This window comes from Ochotona princeps, chromosome 2 (genome assembly GCF_030435755.1).
Source record: "Ochotona princeps isolate mOchPri1 chromosome 2, mOchPri1.hap1, whole genome shotgun sequence".
NCBI lineage: Eukaryota > Metazoa > Chordata > Mammalia > Lagomorpha > Ochotonidae > Ochotona > Ochotona princeps.
Window position 1 is genome coordinate 5,957,436 of NC_080833.1, and position 22,150 is coordinate 5,979,585.

Below are 22,150 nucleotides of genomic sequence, written 5' to 3' on the forward strand. Positions count from 1 at the left end.
AAGAGAGAGAGAGAGAGCGTCTTCCAACTAGATCACTCCTTACACAGCAGCAATAGCCAGGAGCCAGGAGCTTCCTCCAGGTCTCCACACTGAGTTCAGGAGCCCAAGCACTTGGGCTGTCCTCTGCTGCTTTCCCAGGCACATTAGCAGGGAGCTGGATTGGAAGTGGAGCAGCTGGGCTTTGAATTGGCACCCCTATGGGATGTTGGTGTCACAGACAGTAGCTTTATTTGCTGTGCCACACTGCCAGCCCCAAGTACCAGGTTTTTTTTTAATTTATTTGGTTTTTATTTTATTTTATTTTTTATTGGAAAGGCAGATCTACAGAGAGATGGAGACACAGAGAGAAAGATCTTCGATCTGCTGGTTTATTTCCCAACTGAGCTGATGCGATCCGAAGCCAGGAGCCAGGAGCTTCTTGCAGGTTTCCCATACAGGTGCAGGGTCCCAGCATAATCACTTAGTCTATCAAAAAACAAAACAAAACAAGCATAACAGGATGGGGAGGGGCATGGTGGAGTGCCTGCCATGCCACTGTGAGCACATACCAGCCAAGGCCACTGCACTGCCATCACCACTGCCACAAGCTTGTCAGGCAGTGGGCATTGCTGGGCCATGGGAACAGGTCAGAATGGGGAACATGAGGGCTTGTTTGACATATATAGAATGATTTCTGGGGGCTTCCACAGATGGGGCCAGTGCATCCACAGGTAATTAAGGGGGATGAGATGGGGTGGATCAGAAGGGGGAAAGTTGGCTCAGGCCAAAACACCCACCCACATGCATAAGAGCCAGGCCTGGCGAGGGCAGGTGAGGTTGCAGCACCTGCTGGCACTCACAGGAGCTGTGTTTGGGGGCGGATCTCTGGTCAGGATTCCTAGGCTGCAGCATCTGCCGGTGAGTTTCAGGCTGAGAGCAGGCCTGATAAGGGAACTTTGGGGACACCTCTGCACGGCTGCGGGACCCATGGGTGAGTGTGAGAGCTGGGGGTGGGTCAGGTTGGGCTGCAGCACACGGCAGCACATGAGAAAGCCACTTACCCTTGTACAAGAGAGGAGAGACAAGACAGTTCATGCATCTAACTCAACAGAAGATTCTGAGCACCTCATCAAAAGATGGATAGGACAGACTACAACAGATGCTTAGGTCTGTGGGTGGACGGAGGCAGACAAGGACAGCCAGTGGGCTTTAGAAAGAATTCCTCACCTCCAGTGTAACAAAGACAGCATTTTCTCAAAACAATCAAGACCCCTCAAGTAACACCCTTGGAACAACCCTACCCACTTTGGGACCTGTAATGCCTGTCTCGGCCCCCAGGCACTGAGGTAGTGTGACAGCAAGGAATGGCCCACTTTCCCCCATGTACCCTCTGGCCCCAAACCTTCCCCCATGGACACAGCAAGCAAAACTGAGACATTTGTCTCATCTAGCCCACTACCCTCTCCATTCTGATTGATTTTGTAATCATATTAAAGTAAAGGGCCCGGCGGCATGGCCTAGCGGCTAAAGTCCTCGCCTTGAAAGCCCTGGGACCCCATATGGGTGCCGGTTCTAATCCTGGCAGCTCCACTTCCCATCCAGCTCCCTGCTTGTGGCCTGGGAAAGCAGTTGAGGACGGCCCAATGCATTGGGACACTGCACCTGCATGGGAAACCCGGAAGAGGTTCCAGGTTCCCGGAGCGCACTGGCCCGTTGCAGCTCACTTGGGGAGTGAATCATGGGACGGAAGATCTTCCTCTCTGTCTCTCCTCCTCTGTGTATATCTGGCTGTAATAAAATGAATAAATCTTTTAAAAAATCATATTAAAGTAAAAATTATAATAAATTAACACATTTATGGGGCTGGCACCATGGCATAGCAGGCTAAGCTTCTACCTTATGGCACTGGTTCCCAAATGGCATTGATTCTAGAACCAGCTGCTCTACTTCTGATCTAGCCCCTGCTAATATCTGGAAAAGCAGCCAAGGATAGGCCAGCAGCTGGGGCCTGCACCCATGTGGAGAGCCGAAAGAAGCTCCTGGCTCCTGCCCTAGATCAGCCCAGCTCCAGTCACTGTGGCCATCTGGGGAATGAACCAGCAGATACAACACCTCTCTCTGCCTTTCCTTCTCTCTCTGCGATTCTGTCTTTCAGAGTTTGTTTACTTTAACATTTTATTTATTGGAAAGGTAGACAGCGAAATAGACAGATATCCCATTTCTGGTCCACTTCCCAAACGCCTGCAGCTGGGACTGCGTCAGGTGGAAGCCAGCAGCCTGGAACTCCATCCGGGTCTCCCATGAAGGTCACAGGGACCAAAGCACTTGAGCCACCATCTGTTGCTTCCAGACTGCGCGCCAGCAGAAAGCAGGAGCTGGAAACCAAACTCAGGCACATTGCACGCAGACACCCAAAGTAGCATTTTAACCGCTACGCCAAGTGCGGTTAAAACCTCAACTGCCAGTATGAGGACCTCCAAGACCTCGGGAGCTGATTTGTTCAGGACCAGGTAGATATGGGTTACATGTGTCATGTTCACAGTGCTTCTCTCATGCCCCCATCATTTCCAGGGATCAATCCATTTCCTGTGATGTGACACAGCAGGTGAGCCCCACGTGGTCCAGGACTGTGGTCTGCTCAGGTGGATTCAGAGTAAGCATGTCACTCAACTCCAAAACCTTCATCAAGTGTCAGTTCCTTGTGATAGCACCAACATTGGCTCACGTGCCCATATCTGCTTAGCAGCGTCCAAACTCCCAAGCCCAGTGGTCCGTAACTTCAGCCTCAGTTTCCCAGGGCTAGGCCGTCTTTGCGGGAAGCCAGCAAGGGCTGGCCGGAGGAGGGCCCTGTTAATATCCTGCTATGCTCGGGGCTGCCGGAGTCCAGCTCCAGCCGAGGTTCAGAACTCGGGAAGGGTGCGTGGATGAGGCGTGAAGAGAGAAAGAAGGAGACGGACCACCAGATTTCTTGATCGTAGTGGACAAAACGAGAAAGCTGTCCGCTTTTTTTATACAGAAGCAGTACAAAGTTTTTTCTTAGGGGCATATTAACATAGCTTCAGGGAGGCACAATTTGCAACTTCCTGAGAAAGGATTGAGGAAGGATTCCACATTCCTTGCTTATCTTGGCTTGCCAGTCTTCATCTGCTCTCCTCAGGTCTGGGCTATAACCTAGGCGCCATCTGTATCAACCAGACCCCTATCTTGTATGAGTTAAAAGGACTGGGGCCTTGTTCTATGGGGATCAGGATTATTGACATTAGTTGGCCATAGGTCTGTAAGCTCACAGTTTGTTAACCAAACAAGTAAAGCAAGGGTAAAAACGGCGGAAAGAATTGCAGTTAGCAATGAGCTAAGTTACTCTATTTAAGTTTCAACTCTACAATGGGTGAGCGAGTGTTTCCAAAGACAATTCTACAAATTGTTTCAGTATTAGGCAAGGCATTATCCATTCCAACGTTGCAACCAAGAGTTTTTCAGTAGACAGCACATCTTATGCAGTAATACACTCCTAATACAATTCTTGTTCTACAACTTATCTATCACTAAATGGGAGAAATACATCAAGAGAGAAAAAACATGAAGATCTAAAACAAAAAGTTATAAACATTACATTCCTCCACAACTGCAGGCTTTACAACTTCATAAGTGATCAAACAATAATCAAAAATATCTCTTTATGATGTTAGTGAAATCACCCTATATTTCCTCTAGCTAAAAATTTATGAAAACAACTAAAACAGCTACATTTTCTATATTCTAAAGAATTGCAAGGACAGGCTAACCTTTAAGACCACAGTAACTATATTTTTTGCCTTAGCAGGATAGGCTTCAGGGTTACAGTAGCTATATTCTTCATCATAGCAGTATGGCCTTTAGGGTCATAGTAACTATATTCTTTGTCATAGCAGAATGACCTTTAGGGTTACAGTAACAGGATAACTTTTAGGGTTCCTCTTATCAAGCCATTCCCCAGAAAGCATGATAAATATCTGGGCCAGATTTTATGGCAATGGGTAAACAGCACAGGCTTAATTATACTCCTGTGTATAGTTAAAGGCCCACTCACCAGGACATCCTCAGTAACACTAACTCTTAAGCTCACGTTGGTTGTAAAAGCCATCTCACAGGGGCAGACAATGCCTCAATAGATTACATAGTGGGGTGGTTGAGAGTCCATGCGAGGGGGAGTGAAAACTGCGTCAAGGTGGTCAGAGATGAATCCACTTAGCCCTGCTAAGCAGCTGGTAGCTCCCCGGGCCCTGCCAGTCAGGGAGCTGTTCTCTTCACACCTTCGTGTTATACACACCTACTGCATGGCTTCCATCACGGGGCGCCACGGAGGCCGCCTCGCTGGAAATGACTGCTGACTGGGCTCATATTCATAATCACAGCTGAGCAAAGTCCAGCGGGATGCAAGAGGCTTAATGGGGTGTCGCTGTCGAGCACAGCAGCGTCAGGAGACCCGAAACTGGGTCAATACTCTAGTGGACAATGCCCAAGGATGCTGTGTGGGAGGCCCGCATCCCACATCCGAGGGCCCGGGTTTATGCCTCAAGCCCACTCCCCATTCCAGATTCCTGGTCACACACCCCACCGTGGGGCAGCGTGGGAGACCCAGATTTGGGGTCCTGACTCCCGGCGTGGCCTGGATGTGGTAGGTCTTTTCAGAGTGAACCAGCAGATGGGAAATCTGTCAAAAATCAATGAATCAGTCAATAAAAGGTTTTTATTTTTCCGGGAAGAAGAGTATGTTCATTATTTCTCAGTTTTCTTGAGAAAACTGAGAATGGGTCACTCCCATCTGCCCTTTAACTAGGTGGCAGCTGATGTCTCATGAGGCGCTAATGGCACTGGCAGGACTCTGTTGCATGTTGCCCCACCTTCCTTCTGCAGCCACTGCACAGTAGACTAAATCACTGGGCTCCAGGTGGAAAAATGAGGATGAGGCAGTAATCCTGGACCCCCTGGGGCTCGGTACCATCAGGTGGCAGCCAAGGTCCTGGGGCCCCGGGGTGCCGGCAATCTCAGCTTCCTCCTCTCCATAGTTCCATGCTTGGCCCCCTGTCGTACCCTCAGCTGCTGCCTTGCACCTGCTGGACGGCCCTTCTGGGTTCCTGTGCTCCCAGGCTGACAGTAAACCAGCCCTGGCTTGGGAGACGTCGGCCAGTGAGCTTGGTGGGCACTCACTCACAAGCAGCTCCTGCCAGAGGAAGGCCCATGGCTTAGAGACAGCGGTTCCATCTCTCCTAAACAAATCAGAGGAAAAGCACCCAGAGGTGAGTGAGAAGGAAAGTTGCTGTTTGCAGGCCGGCAAGGAAGGCACAGGTGTCCAGGAGCTGTTTGTAACCTTCCAGTACTCACAAAGGCCTTGAATCACCCGGTCCACGCGGCATCTTGATTATGCAGTTCAGTGCTTAAAAATGCATGGGTTGGTCTTAGTACAACAATTACAGGCTGGAAAAAAAATACTGCTTTAAGATTAATTCACTTTTATTGCAAAGTCTGATAGATATACAGAGAAGAGGAGAGATAGGAAGATCTTCCATCTGATAATTCACTCCCCAAGTGACCGCAATGGCCGGTGCTGAGCCGATCCGAAGCCAGGAACCAGGAGTTTCTTCCAGGTCTCCCACATGGGTGCAGGGTCCCAAGGCTTTGGGCCGTCCTCAACTGCTTTCCCAGGCCACAAGCAGGGAGCTGGAATGGGAAGTGGAGCAGCCAGGACTCAGAAGACAATATGGGATGCAGGTGCATGCAAGGTAAGGATTTAGCTGCTAGGCCACCGCGCCAGACCCGAAAAAGTATGCTTTTGATGACACATTTTAAGATTTACTTTTATTTATGTGAAAGGCAGAGTTACACAGAGAGAGAAGGAAAGAAAAAGAGGCCTTTTGTCTGCTGGTTCACTCCCCAAATAGTCACCATGGTCAAGGATGGGTCAGAACAAAGCCAAGAATTCAGGAGCTTCTTCAGAGCCTTCAACCTGGGTGATAGGGCCTCCGGTACTTGGGCCATCTGCTGCTGCTTCCCCAGGCACAACAGCAGGGAACAGGATGGAAAGTGGAACAGCCGGGACACGACTCAGCCCCCACATTGGATGCCAATGTCACAAGTGGTAGCTTAGCCCATGCCCTGTAACAGTGGTTCCCCTCAAATGGGGATTTTCAAGCAGGAGGAAGGTTTCCTTCTGGAGTGTGCAGAGGCTCAGGCAGCGAATGTCGGCTTGGACAAGGTCTTTTCTAAGGTCCTTAACTGTTCGCAGCAGGAAGCAATGATCAATGTTTAAGGACATGCAAATGCCGGCTACCATGGGCTGGGATGTCACATTACCATCTTAAGGGAACTCAAAACGCAGTAGTGTAAGTTATGTCCAAAATAATTCAGCATAAAACTCTTCAAATAAATCGGAGAGAAACATTTAAGGGGAAAGGAAAAAAAAGATAATTGGGAAATTAAACAGCTAAACAATTTGGTTAGGAAAGGCACATTAATAAGCCTTATAATTAATGCAGTAGGGTTTTTTTATTGTTGTTCTTTTAAAGATTACTATTATTTTATTCCTTTCTCCCTGGAAAATGAAAAATCCATTAGTTTCTTCCTTTTGCTTTTACTCAGAAATTAAAGGTTGGTAAGTGGTAATTAGCATAGCTCCCTTCAAAGCCAATTGCCTAATGGGGACCGACATTTGACTCAAGTTGAAAGAATGGAACACAGCTAATGGAGAGTTCATTAGTCCTGGCTGCTGTCTTTGACTTTTTTTTTTCTCTGCTAGCAGAACAGGCATGCCTGCTTGCCCTCCTCTTTCTACCCAGAATTCTGTGCGCCCAGGAGGCATGCTGGCGTAGGGAACACAGAAGGCAGGAGCTGTGGGACATCGCTCAGTCCACCCATCTGGGCTGGGTTATATAGCTACATGTCTCATCTCTCCACACCATGGCCTCCGCACCCACTGAAAGGGGTCCCCTGGTGGCTCAACAGGCTGATCCTCTGCTCACAATGCTGTTTCGGAGTCCCAGCTGCTCCACTTCCAATCTGGCTCACTGCTTATGACCTGGGGGTATAACGGAGGATGACTCAAGTCCTCCGGCCCCTGCACTCACATGAGAGACCTGGAAGAAGTTCCCAGCTTGGCTTCAAGTCAGTCAGCTCTGGCCATTGTGGCCCTTTGGGAAGTGAACTAGCACATGGAATCTCTCTCTCTCTCTCTCTTTTGCTCTGTAAATCTGCCTTTCAGATAAGAATAAATAAATCCTTTGGAAATTGCTTTTTAAAAAAGAAAGACCCGGGCCCAGCGGCGTGGCCTAGTGGCTAAAGTCCTCGCCTTGAATGCCCTGGGATCCCATATGGGTGCCGGTTCTAATCCCGGCTGCTCCACTTCCCATCCAGCTCCCTGCTTGTGGCCTGGGAAAGCAGTTGAGGACGGCCCAATGCATTGGGACACTGCACCCACATGGGAGACCCGGAATAGGTTCCTGGTTCCCAGCTTCGGATCGGCGCGCACCGGCCGTTGCGGCTCACTTGGGGAGTGAATCATCGGACGGAAGATCTTCCTCTCTGTCTCTCCTCCTCTGTATATCTGACTTTGTAATAAAATAAATAAATCTTAAAAAAAAAAAAAAGAAAGACCCCCTACCCTCATCTTTGCCCCACAAGTTGAGAAGAAACCTGGGAAACAATGGCTCAAGTTCCTGGGTCCCTGCCACCCATATACAAGTTCTAGACTGAGTTCCCAGCTCAGGCCTGGCCCAGCTCCAGCTGCGGGGAGTGAACCAAGAGTGGAAGACCGAGGTCTGTTGGTCTCTCCTTTTTTATTTTAATGTAGATTTCCTCAGGGGTATTATCTGAAGTATCCTGTGAATATTTTAGGTTTATTTACTTTTATTGGAAAGGCAGATCAGATTTACTGAGGAGAGTCAGAAAGGAAGATGTTTCATCTGCTGGTTGACTCCCCAAATGCCTACAACGGCCAACCCAAAGCCAGGAGCCAGGAGCTTCTTCTGGGTCTCCCACACAGTAGAGGAGCCGTCCTCGATTGCTTTCCCAGGCCACAAGCAGGGAGCTGGATGGGAAGTGGAGCAGCTGGGACAGGAACAGGCACCCATGTGGGATCCTGGCATGTGCAGGTGAGGATACAGCTATTAAGTCGTCATGCTGGGTCCCTTGGTTTACCTCTCAAACCAAAAATAATTTTTTTTAAATTTTTTTATTATTTAAGAAAAAATATCAACACTCAGACTAGTCAACCAAACATAAGCTGTACTGTATATCTGACAGAAATAAAAATATTTTTAATTCTGCAACGGCAAGATGCAGGTGTAAAATAATTGATGAGGGGCTGGCATGTTGTATCAAGTTAGGCCGCACTGCCTGTGATTGCCAGCATACCACAGACGCACTGCTTGAGGCCTGGCTGCTCCATTTCCAACCCAGCTTCCTGGGAAGGGGGCAGAAGACGCCCAGAGTACATGGACCCCTACTACTCACATGGGAGACCTGCATGAAATTTTAGGCTCCCGGCCTTGGCCTAATCCAGCCCTGACCACTGTGGCCACTTGGGGAGTGAAACAGCAAGTGGAAGATCTCTTAATCCTGTCTTTCAAATAAATAAATAAATCTTAGAAAAAGAAATAGTAACTGGTGGATCCAGTTTCCGGAACGTATTTCACTGTGTGTGAAGTCCTCACCTTGCATGCCAGGATCCCATGTGGGTGCCGGTTCTAATCCCGGCAGCACTGCTTCCCATCCAGTTCCCTGCCTGTGGCCTGGGAAAGCAGTTGAGGATAAACCAAAGCCTTGGGACCCTGCATCCCCGTGGGAGATCCAGAAGAGGCTCCTGGCTCCTGGTTTGGGATCAGTGCAGCACTGGCCAATGTGGTTGCTTGGGGAGTGAATCATCAGACGGAAGATCTTCCTCTCTGTTTCTCCTCTTCTATGTATATCTGACTTTCCAATAAATAAAAAAAATCTTTCAAAATTATTTATTGTTATTGGAAAGTCAGGTTGACAGAATCAGAGCTGACTGCAGGTAACAGAAGCCACCGAAGCAGTGGGCATGTCCAGGCACTGATTTCTATGTCACTCTATTGGAAACCATTTTGCTTTCGCTTCTGGAATTTTACCTTGGGGCATTTTATCAGTGTTTTTGAAAGCTGTGAGTGTAGGTAGATTATTAGCTAAGGTCTTTGTTTCAGGATAATTGAAGAGGTATTATAAAAAAAACAATAGGGTCCAGCGGCGTGGTCTAGCGGCTAAAGTCCTCGCCTTGAAAGCCCCGGGATCCCATATGGGCACCGGTTCTAATCCCGGCAGCTCCACTTCCCATCCAGCTCCCTGCTTGTGGCCTGGGAAAGCAGTTGAGGACGGCCCAATGCTTTGGGACACTGCACCCGCGTGGGAGACCCGGAAGAGGTTCCAGGTTCTCGGCATCGGATCGGCGTGCACCGGCCGTTGCGGCTCACTTGGGGAGTGAATCATCGGACGGAAGATCTTCCTCTCTGTCTCTCCTCCTCTGTGTATATCTGGCTGTAATAAAAAATGAATAAATCTTTAAAAAAAAAAAACAAAACAATAAAAGAGAAGTGGCGAGGCTACCAAGGGGGAACCATTGGTGGAAGGCGTGGGTCGAGTACGTTGACTGAGCGCACCTGTACCTGCTCGGGGTCCACACTCCTCCACCACGTTAGGCCGCACTGGTTGTGAAGTCACTGCTGAAGTAGCCTGTGGAACAGCATCCTGTTTTTCTCTGAGCATGAAGTCGGACACTTTGGTGGCAAGTCACCTTTCCCCTGTGAGCAGATGGCACCGCGTGGCATGAAGCCAGCAGAACAAGTGGACACAGAGCAGGGACAAGCTCGGCTTCGCGCCTGGAGAGGGGAGAGGCTCGGAGACACGCTGCAAGCAAACTGCTTTGATGGCCCTCCTGCCCCCTGCTGATGGAACATATTAGAAAACTGTCTCACAGTGGTAATGGGTCATTTTACGATGCTGAATGATATTAGAAATGGCGAATCAGACTTTTCCTGTGTCCCCATGGCCTGCACATCTCATGTGTGTCTTTAAACAAATTCATTAACTTGAGAAGGGAGTTTGAAGCCACAATCAAAAGTGCATGGCACTCTTCTACTGTTCTTTGTATTTTAACTTTTGTAGTTCTAGAATCTGTGCAGTTTTTGTCTTTACAACTGATGCGGATGCCTGGCAGGCATTCCAAGAGAGAGGAACGCAGAGGACACCCTGTGTCCAGGCAGGGCTGTACCTAGGCCTGGGGTCTGCAAAGACCTGACCCCAGAGTCTGACGTTTTGTCGTCCCTTGGAATGTTGCCTGATTTCTTCTTCCCACAGGAGAGCTACTTATCTACCCTTTGCTTGGAACTGTTAAGGGCAACTCTGACCTTGTGGACACTCGGCTAATCTGTGCTCTGCGCACCTGCTTTCCCACCACTTGCACTGTGTTATTGTAAAAGTATAAAAACTCTCCCTTTCTCTGTTTCAGCGAGTCATCCTGAGAGATGATGGCCACCACGCTACAGTAAGAAAAACTCAGTGCTGCATGACCTCTCATGTTTTCCATTAATTTATCTCTAACAAGAACACACGTCTTATGCATTGAAATTTTTCTGTTCTTAAGTCCTTTTTTTTTAAAAGACTCATTCATTTTGACCCTGGAACCTACCAGCATGGGGAGGGAGGCGGCAGGACCACACCGCGGGGGGTGCCATCTGGTCCTGGAACTGACTGGGTGCTGTGCATGTGGGGGCTGCCAATTTCCCAGGAAAGGGGGTCTGGAGACAAAACTGGAATAGGTGCTACCAAGGGCTTGACAGGTATGGAATAACATCTTGGGGTCTCCAAGGACCAGGACACCACACTCTCACATAATTAAGGGAGGTGAGATGGGGTGGTTGGGAAGGGGAATCCGGAGGCCATGTTTAGGTCAGGCCAAGGCACCTGCTTGTGTGCAAGAGCTGTGTCATGCTAGGCCACAGCACCACCCAGCTTGGCAGGTGCAAGCCACATCAGGCTGGGCCGCATTACCCACCCATACATGGGAGAACTGGGGTTGGGGGAGGGGGTCTGGTAAGGTATTTGTAGGTTTGCCCCTGCTGGGTTGCAGCACCCACTGCTGTGCCTGAGAGTTGGGGCTGGTGGTGGGCTAGGCTGAGCAAGATCATACCACTTGCTGAAACCCATGAGAGCTGGGCCTGGGAGCAGGCTGGACTGGGCCAGGCTGCAGCACCTGCTGGTACACCCAAGAACTGGGTCCAGGGGTGGACCAGGCTGGGCTAGGCCACAGCAACTGGTAGAACCATGCAAGAACCAGATTTGAGTGGGGTGGGCTGGGCTGTAGTATCCACTGGCAAGCACAAGAGTTCTAGCTGGGGGCGGTCCAACCCAGGCAGGATTGTAGCATCCCCTCAACACATGCGAGAACTGGGCTTAGAAATGGCCATGGTAGGGGTCACCCTAACCAGGCTGCAGCACCCACCAGTGTGCATGATAAATGAGGGGGGTGGAGGGCTGGGCTGAGCTAAACCACAGTACCCACTGGCATCACGAGAACCAGGACTGTGGTGGCTGTTGGTAAGGGTTCTGTGGGCTTGCCTCTGCTAGACTGCAGCACCCGCTGGTAGGCACAAGCACCAGAATTGAGGGGGAGCTGGGCTGGGCCACAGTATCCACAGGCTAGAGTTGGGACTGGGGGTTGGCTAGGCTGGACTACGCTGCAGCACCCACCATCTTGTGCAAAAACCAGGGCTGGGGTTGCCCTGACTAGGCCACAACATCCACTGGTATGCATGGGAGCTGGGTCTGGGTTGCGCTGGGCTAGGTCACAGCAGCAGCCAGTTTGTGTGAGAGCTGGGACTGGGGGTGGGACTAACCAGGTAACTGCATCTGTCGGTACATGCATTAGCTGGTATGCAGGAGATGGACCGAACCTGACCCTGCACTGGCTGGCGTACATAAGAGTCAAGTCTGAGGTTACTGCAGGCATTGGAGGACTCCCCAGCTAGCCTGCTGGACTCAAACCCTGACCGCGGGGAAAATCACAAGATATGTGGTCCTATCTTGGAGTGTCTTTGCTGGGACTGGGCCTCCCCGTGTGCGGATGCCCGTGCAGTGGAGAACATACCCAGATGCACAGAAAGGACTAGTCGGTTCATTTAAGCCAACACAGGACATCAAGTACCTCACCCAAACGGGGAAAGCAGAACAGGTCAGACAACTCTCCTGGCCAGGCTTTGCAGCAAACGTCTACGTCTACAGGTACACCCAGGTACGCCCGCTTAGCAAACAGACGCTGGTGCGACGAAGCTGACCACTCAACTAACACTCCACATCCGGGTCTCTAAGGTGCCACCCAGGGACCATCTCCACTCCGGGCACCGATGCAGTATGGTAGCAAGGACTGCCCTCCTCCCTTCCTCCTCTGCTCCATGGATACAGAACAGACACATACAAAAAAAACTGAAAACATTTATCTCAGCCACCTTCCTCTACACCCTGAACCGACCCCCTCCACCCTAATCAGAGGCCCACATGGGTATCGACCCTTTTAGCTAGGCCATCAATATTAAAAATAAAATTCTATCAAAACAGATGTATTTTTATTTGAAAGGCAGAGTCACAGAGAGGAGAGACAGAAATCTCCTATCTGTTGGATCACTCTCCAAATGGCTGTAATGGCAGAAGTCGGGGTGGTCTGAAATCATGAGCCAGGAGCACCCCTCGGGTCTCCCACGTGGTTGCAGGGGCCCAGGGATTTGGGCCATCTTCTGCTGCTTAGCCAGCCCATTAGCAGGTGGACAGATTGGAAGGGCAGTAGCCGGGACTGGACTAGTGCTTGCACGGGATGCTGGCACTGCCAATGGAAGCTCAGCCCACTATGCCATGGCACTGGCCCATGACGAGTGCTTTCAAACACAGGGTGAGAGTGCATATTAAGAGGTAGGACAGAATTTCTGGAGAGGCATGAAGCCTGGCTTCCAGCCCTGTGCCAGAACATTCTGGAAGGCAATGAGAGACCCATCAGGCTGAAGGTTTCTTTTCTTTTTTTTTTTTTTTAAGATTTATTTCATTTTTATTGGAAAGGCAGATATACAGAGGAGGACAGAGAGGAAGATCTTCCATCCGATGGTTCACTCCCCAAGCGGCCGCAACGGCCAGAGCTGAGCCGACCCGACGCTGGGAGCCAGGAGCTCTTCCAGGTCTCCCACATGGGTGCAGGGTCCCAAAGCTTTGGGCCGTCCTGGACTGCTTTCCCAGGCCACAGGCAGGGAGCTGGATGCGAAGCAGGGCTGCCGGGATTAGAACCGGCACCCATATGGGATCCTGAGGTGCTTGCAAGGGAAGAACTTTAACCACTGTGCTATTGCGCGGAGCCCAGGCTGAAGGTTTCTACCGAGACTGGAACACAAGGCCAGGGTCTTCCTCAGCATCTTCCCTCGGTCACTATGTTGGGTCTGGCCTGGCCCGTTTACTTCCGGCAGAAGGTTCCTCTGGCAGAAGATTCTTCCTGGTTGACACTTTCCTGAGGGCCCGCAGGCTGTGCACCTGCTGCAGGCGCATGGTGAGCTCCCGCTCACAGGCCCGCTGCAGGGCTTCCGTCTTCTCTCTGTCCCAGCTCAAAGCTGCGGCCAGCGCTGTGGGGTCTTCCTTGGCAACCAGCTGCGGTGAGAATGGGAAGCCCTCAGCACCGCAGCTCTGCCCCTTGGCAGCTGCTCTCGGAAGGTGGGGTGCTATCAGCTTGGCTTGCGGCTTCACGCTGACCTGCTGGGCTCCTTCACGGGAAGCCAGCCCAAGCCCTGGCTCACCAACCACAAAGGGTCATGCAGAGTGAGAACAATCGGCCAAGGTCAAGTGCCCGGCTCCTTCCTTTCATCCTCCTTTTGGAGGTCCACGACATAGCAGCAAGGACAGAGAGGCCGCAACACCCACCCACGGGCTTCCCTGGCCTGAGAGGCAGCACCCCATGGGCTCCTGGGGCCCCTGTTTCACACGGTCTCTTACAGGCCCCAGGAAAGGCTGGGGATCAGCTCTGGACTTCACTAGAAGCCCCGAGGTGGTCTGGGACGCCGCAGCCCTTGTGCTCGCAGTCTGCTAGGTGTGGGCACCTCATTCCTGACCCTGCTGGGAGTCCTGTTCTCCTGACGTGTCCCCTGGGGTCAAGGCCCTTCAGATATAGATGCCATGAGGGGTGTGACAGCACTTTGGCATAAAACGGGCAAATAGGCCATTTCAGGGTCTGCAAACAGGGGTAGAAAAATCCCACCCAAGCCTTTGCCTGGTGGTATGATACAAGCAGGGTGGGGTGCTTTTTGTGGCTCAGTGCCCCTGGCCCTCGCCCACCTCCAGCTCCTCACTGGATAAGCTCAGCTCTGGGGCAGGCTTCTCCCGCAGCGTGCAAAGCAGCCGGTCCTTGAGGGTCACCTCAGAGGAGAGCTTGCTGCTGACCCCTGTGTCGACCACATCCGTCTCTCCGCTGCAGGTGGCGCTGGTCTCTACAAAGCACACAGGCCGAGGGATCAGCGCACTGCTTCAAAGCAGAGCTGCTGGTGCGCCCATGCCGTCAGGCGCACAGCAGAAAACACCATGTCCCAGGTGTGGGCAGCACGGGCTTCAGTGCCCAGTGCGCTGCATGGCTCTCACAGGGCAGCCTCCCAGGACCTACATACGGGGTACGGCCCTCTGGGGACAGTCCTACCTTCCTGTCCTGACAAGATGCTGCCCTCCTTCTCTAGAGCCTCGAGATAGAGCTGCAGGAGCTGCCTCGACTGGCGTGCCTCCTCTCTCTGGTCCAGCACCTGCTGCAGCGTGTCCTGGAGTCCCTGCACGGCTGCACAGCTTTGGCGGAGTTCCTGAGCCAGCTCAGCACATGGCACATCCGCGAGCAGCTGGGTGAGCAAACACACCGACCTGGAGTCATCTACAAGTGCCTTCCCAACCTGGGGCTCCTTCCCTCAAACACACTCGGCTCAGAACTTGCTTCTGGGATCTGTCCACTGAACCCGGCCAGGAGGTAAGAGAGAAAAACATCGATTTTTTTCCCCAAATGGTCGCAATCACCAGAGCTGAGCCGACCCGACGCTGGGAGCTGGGAGCTTCTTCCGGGTCTCCCACGTGGGTGCAGGGTCCCAAGGCTTTGGTTATCCTCCACCGCGCTCCCAGGCCACAAGCAGGGAGCTGGACGGGAAGTGGAGCTGCCGGGACAAGAAACGGCACTCACATGGGATCCTGTGGTCCCATAGTTGCAGAGCAAGGATTTAACCACTAGGCCATCGGCTGAGCCCTCGCATCATCATTCTTTACAGAGGAAGGACATGAGGCGAGAGAAAACAGCTTCCAAGAATCATAACCGCCATTCCAGCTGCGATGACCCTGTGCCTGGGCCCCATGCTTGGCCCACCTCTCCGTCTGCCCTCACAGTCCTCGGTCGTCGTGACACAGGCGCTTTCTGCTGCACGCAGGTCAACCTCAAAGGCTTTCCTGGAGAGGCCCGAGCTCCCCCGTGGAAGTTTGGAGGTCAGGGGTCAGCATCGGTCATGCTCCCCTCTCATACTCTGGCACCCCTGTTTCGTTACAGCCCAATGTGCTCTACAATCTAAACACAGCCTGTTAGAGGGATAGGGGACCTCAGGAACCCTTGCTTCTTAAATTACCGTTTTAAACAAGAAATGAATTAATGAGGCTTGCTCCTGCCTTCCCTCTGCCTGCAACATTGGCCCCAACCTTCCCGAGGCTCCAGGTTTCGCGGGCACTCATGGAAGCCTACTACCGTTTTTCAGATGCATATGCCCTCTAAGCAGCAATGGACCTCTAGGAACCCACCCTCCACCCAGGCCTGCGGGCACAGGACCCCAGCGTGAGCCCGTGCAGCACCGCACGGCGACACGGATGCCAACCTGCTGGCGAGCGGGCTCATGACCTAAGTCCTGGTTCATCACGACGGGGGACAGCACGCGGTGGTGCAGACAAGGCTGACCTTTAGGTGCCACGTGAGAAGATCTGCAGACAAAGCGGCTACACCTCCATTTGTACAGAAAAGGAGAAAACATATACAAATTGTCTCTAAAATATCTCTGGAGGGGCTGGCACTGTGAGTTAGGTCGTGACCTGGGACACCAGCATCCCATGTGAGTGCTGGTTCAAGTCCCGGCCAGGCTGCTTCCGATCCAGTTCCCTGAGCGGGGGAAAGCCCACGTCTTCAGGCTCTTGCCTCTCAAGTGGAAATCCTAGCTTCAGTGTGGCCAGATTGGAGGTCACTGCTGTGGCCATTGGGGTCAATCCACAGATACAGGCTCTGTCCCTGCGCCTAGTGATTAAAAAAATGAATCTTTAACAAACAGACAGGGTGGTCGCCTGCAGGAGGCTCAGGGCTCAGATCTCTCTTCTGAGTCCTTTCTGTTCAAGTCTGCTGCACCAGAGCGTGCTGTGCAGTCAGCCCACAGCAAGCTCACACTTCAGTGGCTTTTCCGCTCTCTGGAGCTGTGCAACATTTTCACCACCTCCAGAAGGAAACCTACTGGCAGTTACGCCGCCTGTCTTCACCTTCCCTCCCCCGCCCCAGGCGACCCCTTCTCTGCATTCCAGTTCCGCAGATCTGCACTGCTGGCACACTCACTGGGCAGGCCCGGCCTCCCGTCTGGCCTCCACTCAGCATGGCGTTGCCCAGGCCCATCCATGCCACTGTCTTAGCCCACGGCACGGTTTACACAGACTGCCACCGTCTGCGTCGTGACAGACATCAGAGCCTGTGTACCCACTCTTCTGCGCCTCTTAGGATACCAAACTGTGTGAATACATTCATACTATCCAAACTAGATGTGTAAGTTCTTTAAACAGAGGTGTCCTCCACTTCCCAATGCACACGAGCGCCCAGCACCCACCCAGCAGGTTCACTCCTTGGATGCCTGCAAAGGTCAAGCCCAAGGCAGGAGCTGGGAACTCCATCTGGGACCCTGTGTGAGTGGCAGGGACCCAAGTCCTCGGGCCAGCCCGGCTGCCTCCCAGGGTCTGGTTCAGCAGGAAGTTGGAGTCAGAATCGGAGCCAGGGATGGATCACCCAGAGGCTAAACTCCTGGCTCGAAGCTGCAGTGACCTGGCTGAGAAGTGAATCCAGACCCCACGGCTCACCACTGCTAGCAGCACCCCGAGGCTTCCACAGCAGGCCCGGGGGTGTGTGGTCTCAGCATCTCGATTTGAAAACCCTTAAATGGGGGCAGGCACCATGGCACAGCAGCATAAGCCTTCACCTGTGGAACCAACACCTCATGGGGCACCAGATCGAGTCCCAGCTGCTCCATTTTTGATCCAACTCCCTGCTTGTGGCCTGGGAAAGCAGTAGAGGATGGTCCAAAGACTTGAGACTCTGCACCCGTGTGGGAGACCTGGAAGAAGCTCCCGGCTTAGAACTGGCTCAGCTCCGGCCATTGTGGCCACCTGGGGAGTGAATTAGTGGATGGAAGCTCTTCCTCTCCATAACTGTGGGGAATAGGGCGGTGCGGGGACGGCCTACCTGGAGGTCCCCCTCGGACAGGAGGACGATGCTAGACAGATCTTCTTTCAGCTGCCGGGCCACACTCTTCCACTTGAGCTCCGCTGCGCTGTCTGTCTCATCGACTTCGAAGGACTCCTGGGAAATCCACGCCGTGCCCCCATCTGCGGATGGCAGTGTGTGCGCATGAGGGTAGCTTGGGGCGCCCCTCTGACCTCCTCCCTGCCACCTCACAATCCCCGGCCTCCCGTGCTCCACTGGCTGCTGTCCCTGGGGCTAAGGAGCAGTGGCCTGGCCCGACTGCTGCTCGAGGCTGGGTTCTTCAGTGGGCGGCTCCACCACTCCCACCATCAGTGTCTCCAGGGTTGATGTTCTCCGTGACAAGCAACACTCACCATGCCCTTGCCGGGTGCCAGGGAAGACCCGAGGGCTTCCTGTGAGTGGCCAGGAGCAACTCTGTCCACCCAGGAGACACATGACAGCATCTGGGGACACTCTTGGTAGGCAGAGATCAACAGCAAGCTTTCCGCAACCAAGCCCTGGCACCTACAGTAGCATCACTGGGCGAAGCCTACTGGGACAGGTGCACCAGCGGTCTTTACAGAGCAGGTGCTGTGAGCATCACACCAAGCAGGCACTGAGGGGTTATGCCATGGGCCAGGCATCACCTGGTGAAGAAAGGACAGAGCCAGGACCCGAATCCCAACCGCAGCCTGCTGTGCCAAACTCCCGCCAGCAGCCCCCACCTGCCTGTGAATTCAGAATGGAGCTCGGGTCTCATGGATCCTTATTTCCAGGACTCAGCACATGGCAAGGACCCTTGAGTCAAGGTTTGAGCAGCCAGCTCCCCGTGACTCAACTGTCTTCATGGTGGATACTCTGCGGCTGACGGCCCTGGACTCCTACCTGAGTTGCTGTACGTCCACTTCTCGTTGCTGGCCAAGGCCACGAATTTCGTATTGGAAGGCAGACACAGGAAGTAGTCGTCATCATCCACTATGGTGCCATCCTCAGCCAGGACCAGAGTGACTGGGGTCAGGGACTCGTCGATGGCTAGAATGTCACAGGCTGAAAGAGAAGAGTCTTTGGCAACTGATGACGCCCACTGGGAGACAACATTATCCTTGCCCTCTTGGTATGGCTCTGCCCAGGGAGGGGCTGAACTGCTGGCAGGTGGCAGTAAAACCACTGACAAAGCCAGCAGCACTCGCCTAACACCTGGTGCCTGGTTCTGGTCTAGACACTTCTAGAATGACTGTCTGCCCATTGCACAAATGGTAAATCCTAAACTCTGAGAGGCTCAGCTAACTTGTCCAAAGTCACACAGTTCCTAAGAGGCACAGCTGGGATTTATTTGTTCATTTATGTATTTGAATGGAAAGGCAGATTTACAGAGAAGAGACAGAAAGATGTTCCATTTGCTGGTTCCCTCCCCAGAGCTGAGCCTATCTGAAGCCAGGAACCAGTAGCTTCTTCTCACCTTGATGCAGGGTCCCAAGGCTTTGGGGCGTCCTCCACTGCTTTCCCAGGCCACAAGCAGGGAGCTGGATGGAGCAGCCAGAACATGAACCAGCATCCACAAGGGATCCTAGCGCTTGCAAAGCGAGGATTTCGTCACTGAGTCATTGTGCCGGGTCCCATGCTGGGTTTTAAAACAAGTCTAGCTGCTGAAAATGTGCCTCCTACTGTGTCTATACACACAGGAAGAATTCGAGTCTTCACTTGAACACCAACCAACCAACCAACCAACCAACCACAGTCTGGTATGGTTTGTCAGGAACCAGGAATCATTCACTCATTTCTTCTGACATGCACTGTAACCACACGTGCAGGGTTGTCTTACTTGTTTAACTGGCATCAAACTGCCGTGAACAGAAGCGAGCACATTGGCTCAGCAGGCTAATCCTACCAAGCGCTGGCATCCGTAAGGGCACCGGTTTGTGTCCTGGCTGCTTCATTTGTGATCCAGCTCCCTGCTTATGGGCGGGAAAGCAGATTAGGATGGCCAAGTCCTTGGGACCCCACATCCATGTGAGAGATGTGGAAGGACCTCCTGGCTTTGGACTGGCTCAGGTCCGTTCACTGTGGCCATGTGGAGAATGAACTAGCGGATGTAAGTTCTTTCCTTCTCTGCTTCTATCTCTAAATCCTGCCTTTCCAATAAAAATAAATTAAGAATTAGATTCAAATTGCTTTGGATAAGCAAATTTTTGCTGTGAGCTAATACTATTTAATCATGTGAACATATCATCTCATGTGCACTAAATGTCAAGAAAGAAAAAGGTGGGGAGGAATGAGGGATAATACATTTTTGCTCTTGGTAGCATCTTTTACAAACCTATAGAAAAGGAAAACGGAAGTCCAGGCTCATTCCACTCTCATGACCACTGGACAAAAGGCAGGTCTGTACCGTGGCACTTATGTCCAGCAATTTCAAAAACTCCCATGGGCCGGGCCCGGCGCGGTGGCCTAGCGGCTAAAGTCCTCGCCTTGAACGCCCAGGGATCCCATATGGGCACTGGTTCCAATCCCGGCAGCCCCGCCTCAACTCCAGCTCCCTGTTGGTGGCCTGGGAAAGCAGTTGAGGACAGCCCAAAGCCTTGGGACCCTGCACCCACGTGGGAGACCCAGAAAAGGCTCCTGGCTCCTGGTTGGCTCAGCTCCAGCCACTGTGGCCGCTTGGAGAGTGAAACATCGGTTGGAAGATCTTCCTCTCTGTTTCCCCTCCTCTCTGTATATCTGACTTTCCAAACAAATAAATCTTAAAAAAAAAAAAAAAAAAAAAAGGAAAAATATGCTTCAGCAACACCACCGCCCCACTCAGGCAGAAAACAACAAACCGGGGCAGACTGAGCTCACACAACCAGTGGGTACCAAGACCAAGTGACAGGATGCCAGGAGAAAGCAAACAGTTCAGTGGCAAAAACCATGCCACCCATGCCCGCCCAGGGCCTGCCACTCCTTGGGGCTTTCAGACACCAGTTGATAGCGCCCTCACAGTGCGCCTACAGGACAGGTGCTCGCTCGCAGGCTTAACGTGCAAGAGCAGCTTCAGAGAGCCTGTTGCTACGGCTAATCCTACTTTTAAATCGCTCGAATATTATCATTTCAGAGTCTCGCAGGGCTTGCAGCAGGGACTGGAAGCAGATCTACCCTGCCAAAGAGGAAACTGCGTGTCCCCGTGCAGGTTTAAGCTGCATGGGGTCGGGGTCAGCGCTTCTCCCAGCTCAGATTCCAACCTCCTCCGGTCCTGGGAGCGTCAGCACGCGGCGGCAGCCCTTGCCCTTCCTGACCCATTCAGGCTCGGTGTGACCCCAGTCTCAATCATCTCAGGTAAGATACTGACTGACGACCGCTCTCCCCCATGGGGTCTCGCACCTGCTCCCAGGCGCCCCCCAAGAGCTGCCCGCCTCATCCTGCCCGCACCCAGCTCCCCGGCCCGGCCCCGCGTGCCAACCCTTGCTTCTGAGCTCCTCCAAGCAGGAGGCCGCCACGCCGTACTGCTCGAGGCTGTGGTTGCGGCGCAACAGACACGGTTTCAAAGGTCGCAGCTCGCCGTGCCCCTCAGGACCGGCGACCCCGGGAACCTCCATCCCGTCCAAGGTTGGCGCTTGACGACTCCCGGAAGTTGCGCGGCCTGCCGGGAGATGTAGTTCTCTCTGCGTGAGAGCAAAGCACACCGGGAAACGCAGTTTGGGTCGCTGCTCCCCTGCAAAGGCCCAGGGCAAGGCGAGAGCTGTATTTTCTGGGTGCAAAGTTTTTTAGCTTCTGCTTAGCAGTTGCAACGGCACGTTCACAAGTGGGTCGGTGGCGAGGTATTTTGCATTTGGAAGCACTTACATGTACTCTTTCTTGAAAATTTAGAGCATGTCTGTTTGCACCACTAGGTGCAAAACATTAAGAGTGTCGCTGTATTTTGTTTTTCACTTTGGAAGACGAAAAAGTTCCGTGAGATGTTCCAAGCTTCAAGCTGAATTGTAGCACAAGTCGAATTTGAGTGTAGTCTTCAGTCTACACCAGTCTACCCAGGTTTATGCTGTGGTTGAGCCTGGAACTCTACCAAATGCGTCAATCTACCGAAAACAGCAATCATAGGACACTGTTGTGTTGAGCTAAGCTCCTACACTAGGGCCCGACACATCTGGCAGAAAATCAAAAAGAGTTCTCGGGTCAGTGCTGTGGCGTTGTTGGTTAAGTCTCTGCCTGCACTGTTAGCATCACATACGGACACCACTTTGAGTTCAGCTGCTCCAGTTCCAGTCCAGTTCCCTACTAACACACCTGGGAAAGCGGCAGAGGATGGCCCAGTCTTGGGACCCCACATCCACTGGAAGACCCGGAAGAAGCTCCTGGCTCCTGGTTTTGGATCAACTCAGCTCCGACTATCGTGGCCACTTAGGACTAAACCAACAGATGGAAGATCTTTATGTTTGCCCATCTCTCCGTAAATCTGATCTGCCTTTCCAATTAAAACAAATTAAAAAATCTTTTAAAAAGTAACTTGAACACTCCGTACCTGCCTGTACCCCTGGCTTGGGCTTCTGCGCCGCAGCCCTGCCCCAAGGGACTCTAGGAAACCCAGAGTTGGCTGCTGGCTCAGGCAGGTGCAAGCATCTGTCTGTCTTTCTTTCTTTCTTTTTTTTTTTTTTTTAAGACTTATTATTATTGGAAAGCTGG

At 52.3% G+C, this 22,150-nt stretch overlaps 2 protein-coding genes across 3 annotated transcripts in view; one reads left to right on the forward strand and one right to left on the reverse strand.

The window, feature by feature from the left end:
• PGD (phosphogluconate dehydrogenase) overlaps positions 1-22,150 on the forward strand; it is a 298,830-nt gene that overhangs the window by 40,349 nt on the left and 236,331 nt on the right. The window lies entirely within an intron of this gene.
• DFFA (DNA fragmentation factor subunit alpha) lies at positions 316-21,101 on the reverse strand. 2 transcript variants are annotated; one of them, XM_058675078.1, is made up of 6 exons: positions 20,931-21,101; positions 18,380-18,541; positions 17,495-17,637; positions 14,684-14,873; positions 14,329-14,480; positions 316-465 (listed from the first exon to the last, which is right to left on the reverse strand). In XM_058675078.1, the coding sequence occupies exons 1-6, from the start codon at positions 21,064-21,066 to the stop codon at positions 457-459; spliced, it is 792 nt and encodes a 263-aa protein (XP_058531061.1). In that variant the 5' UTR covers positions 21,067-21,101; the 3' UTR covers positions 316-456. The 2 variants fall into 2 exon arrangements, with proteins under 2 accessions (XP_058531061.1, XP_004596116.3); XM_004596059.3 differs by lacking the exon at positions 316-465 and adding an exon at positions 13,210-13,647.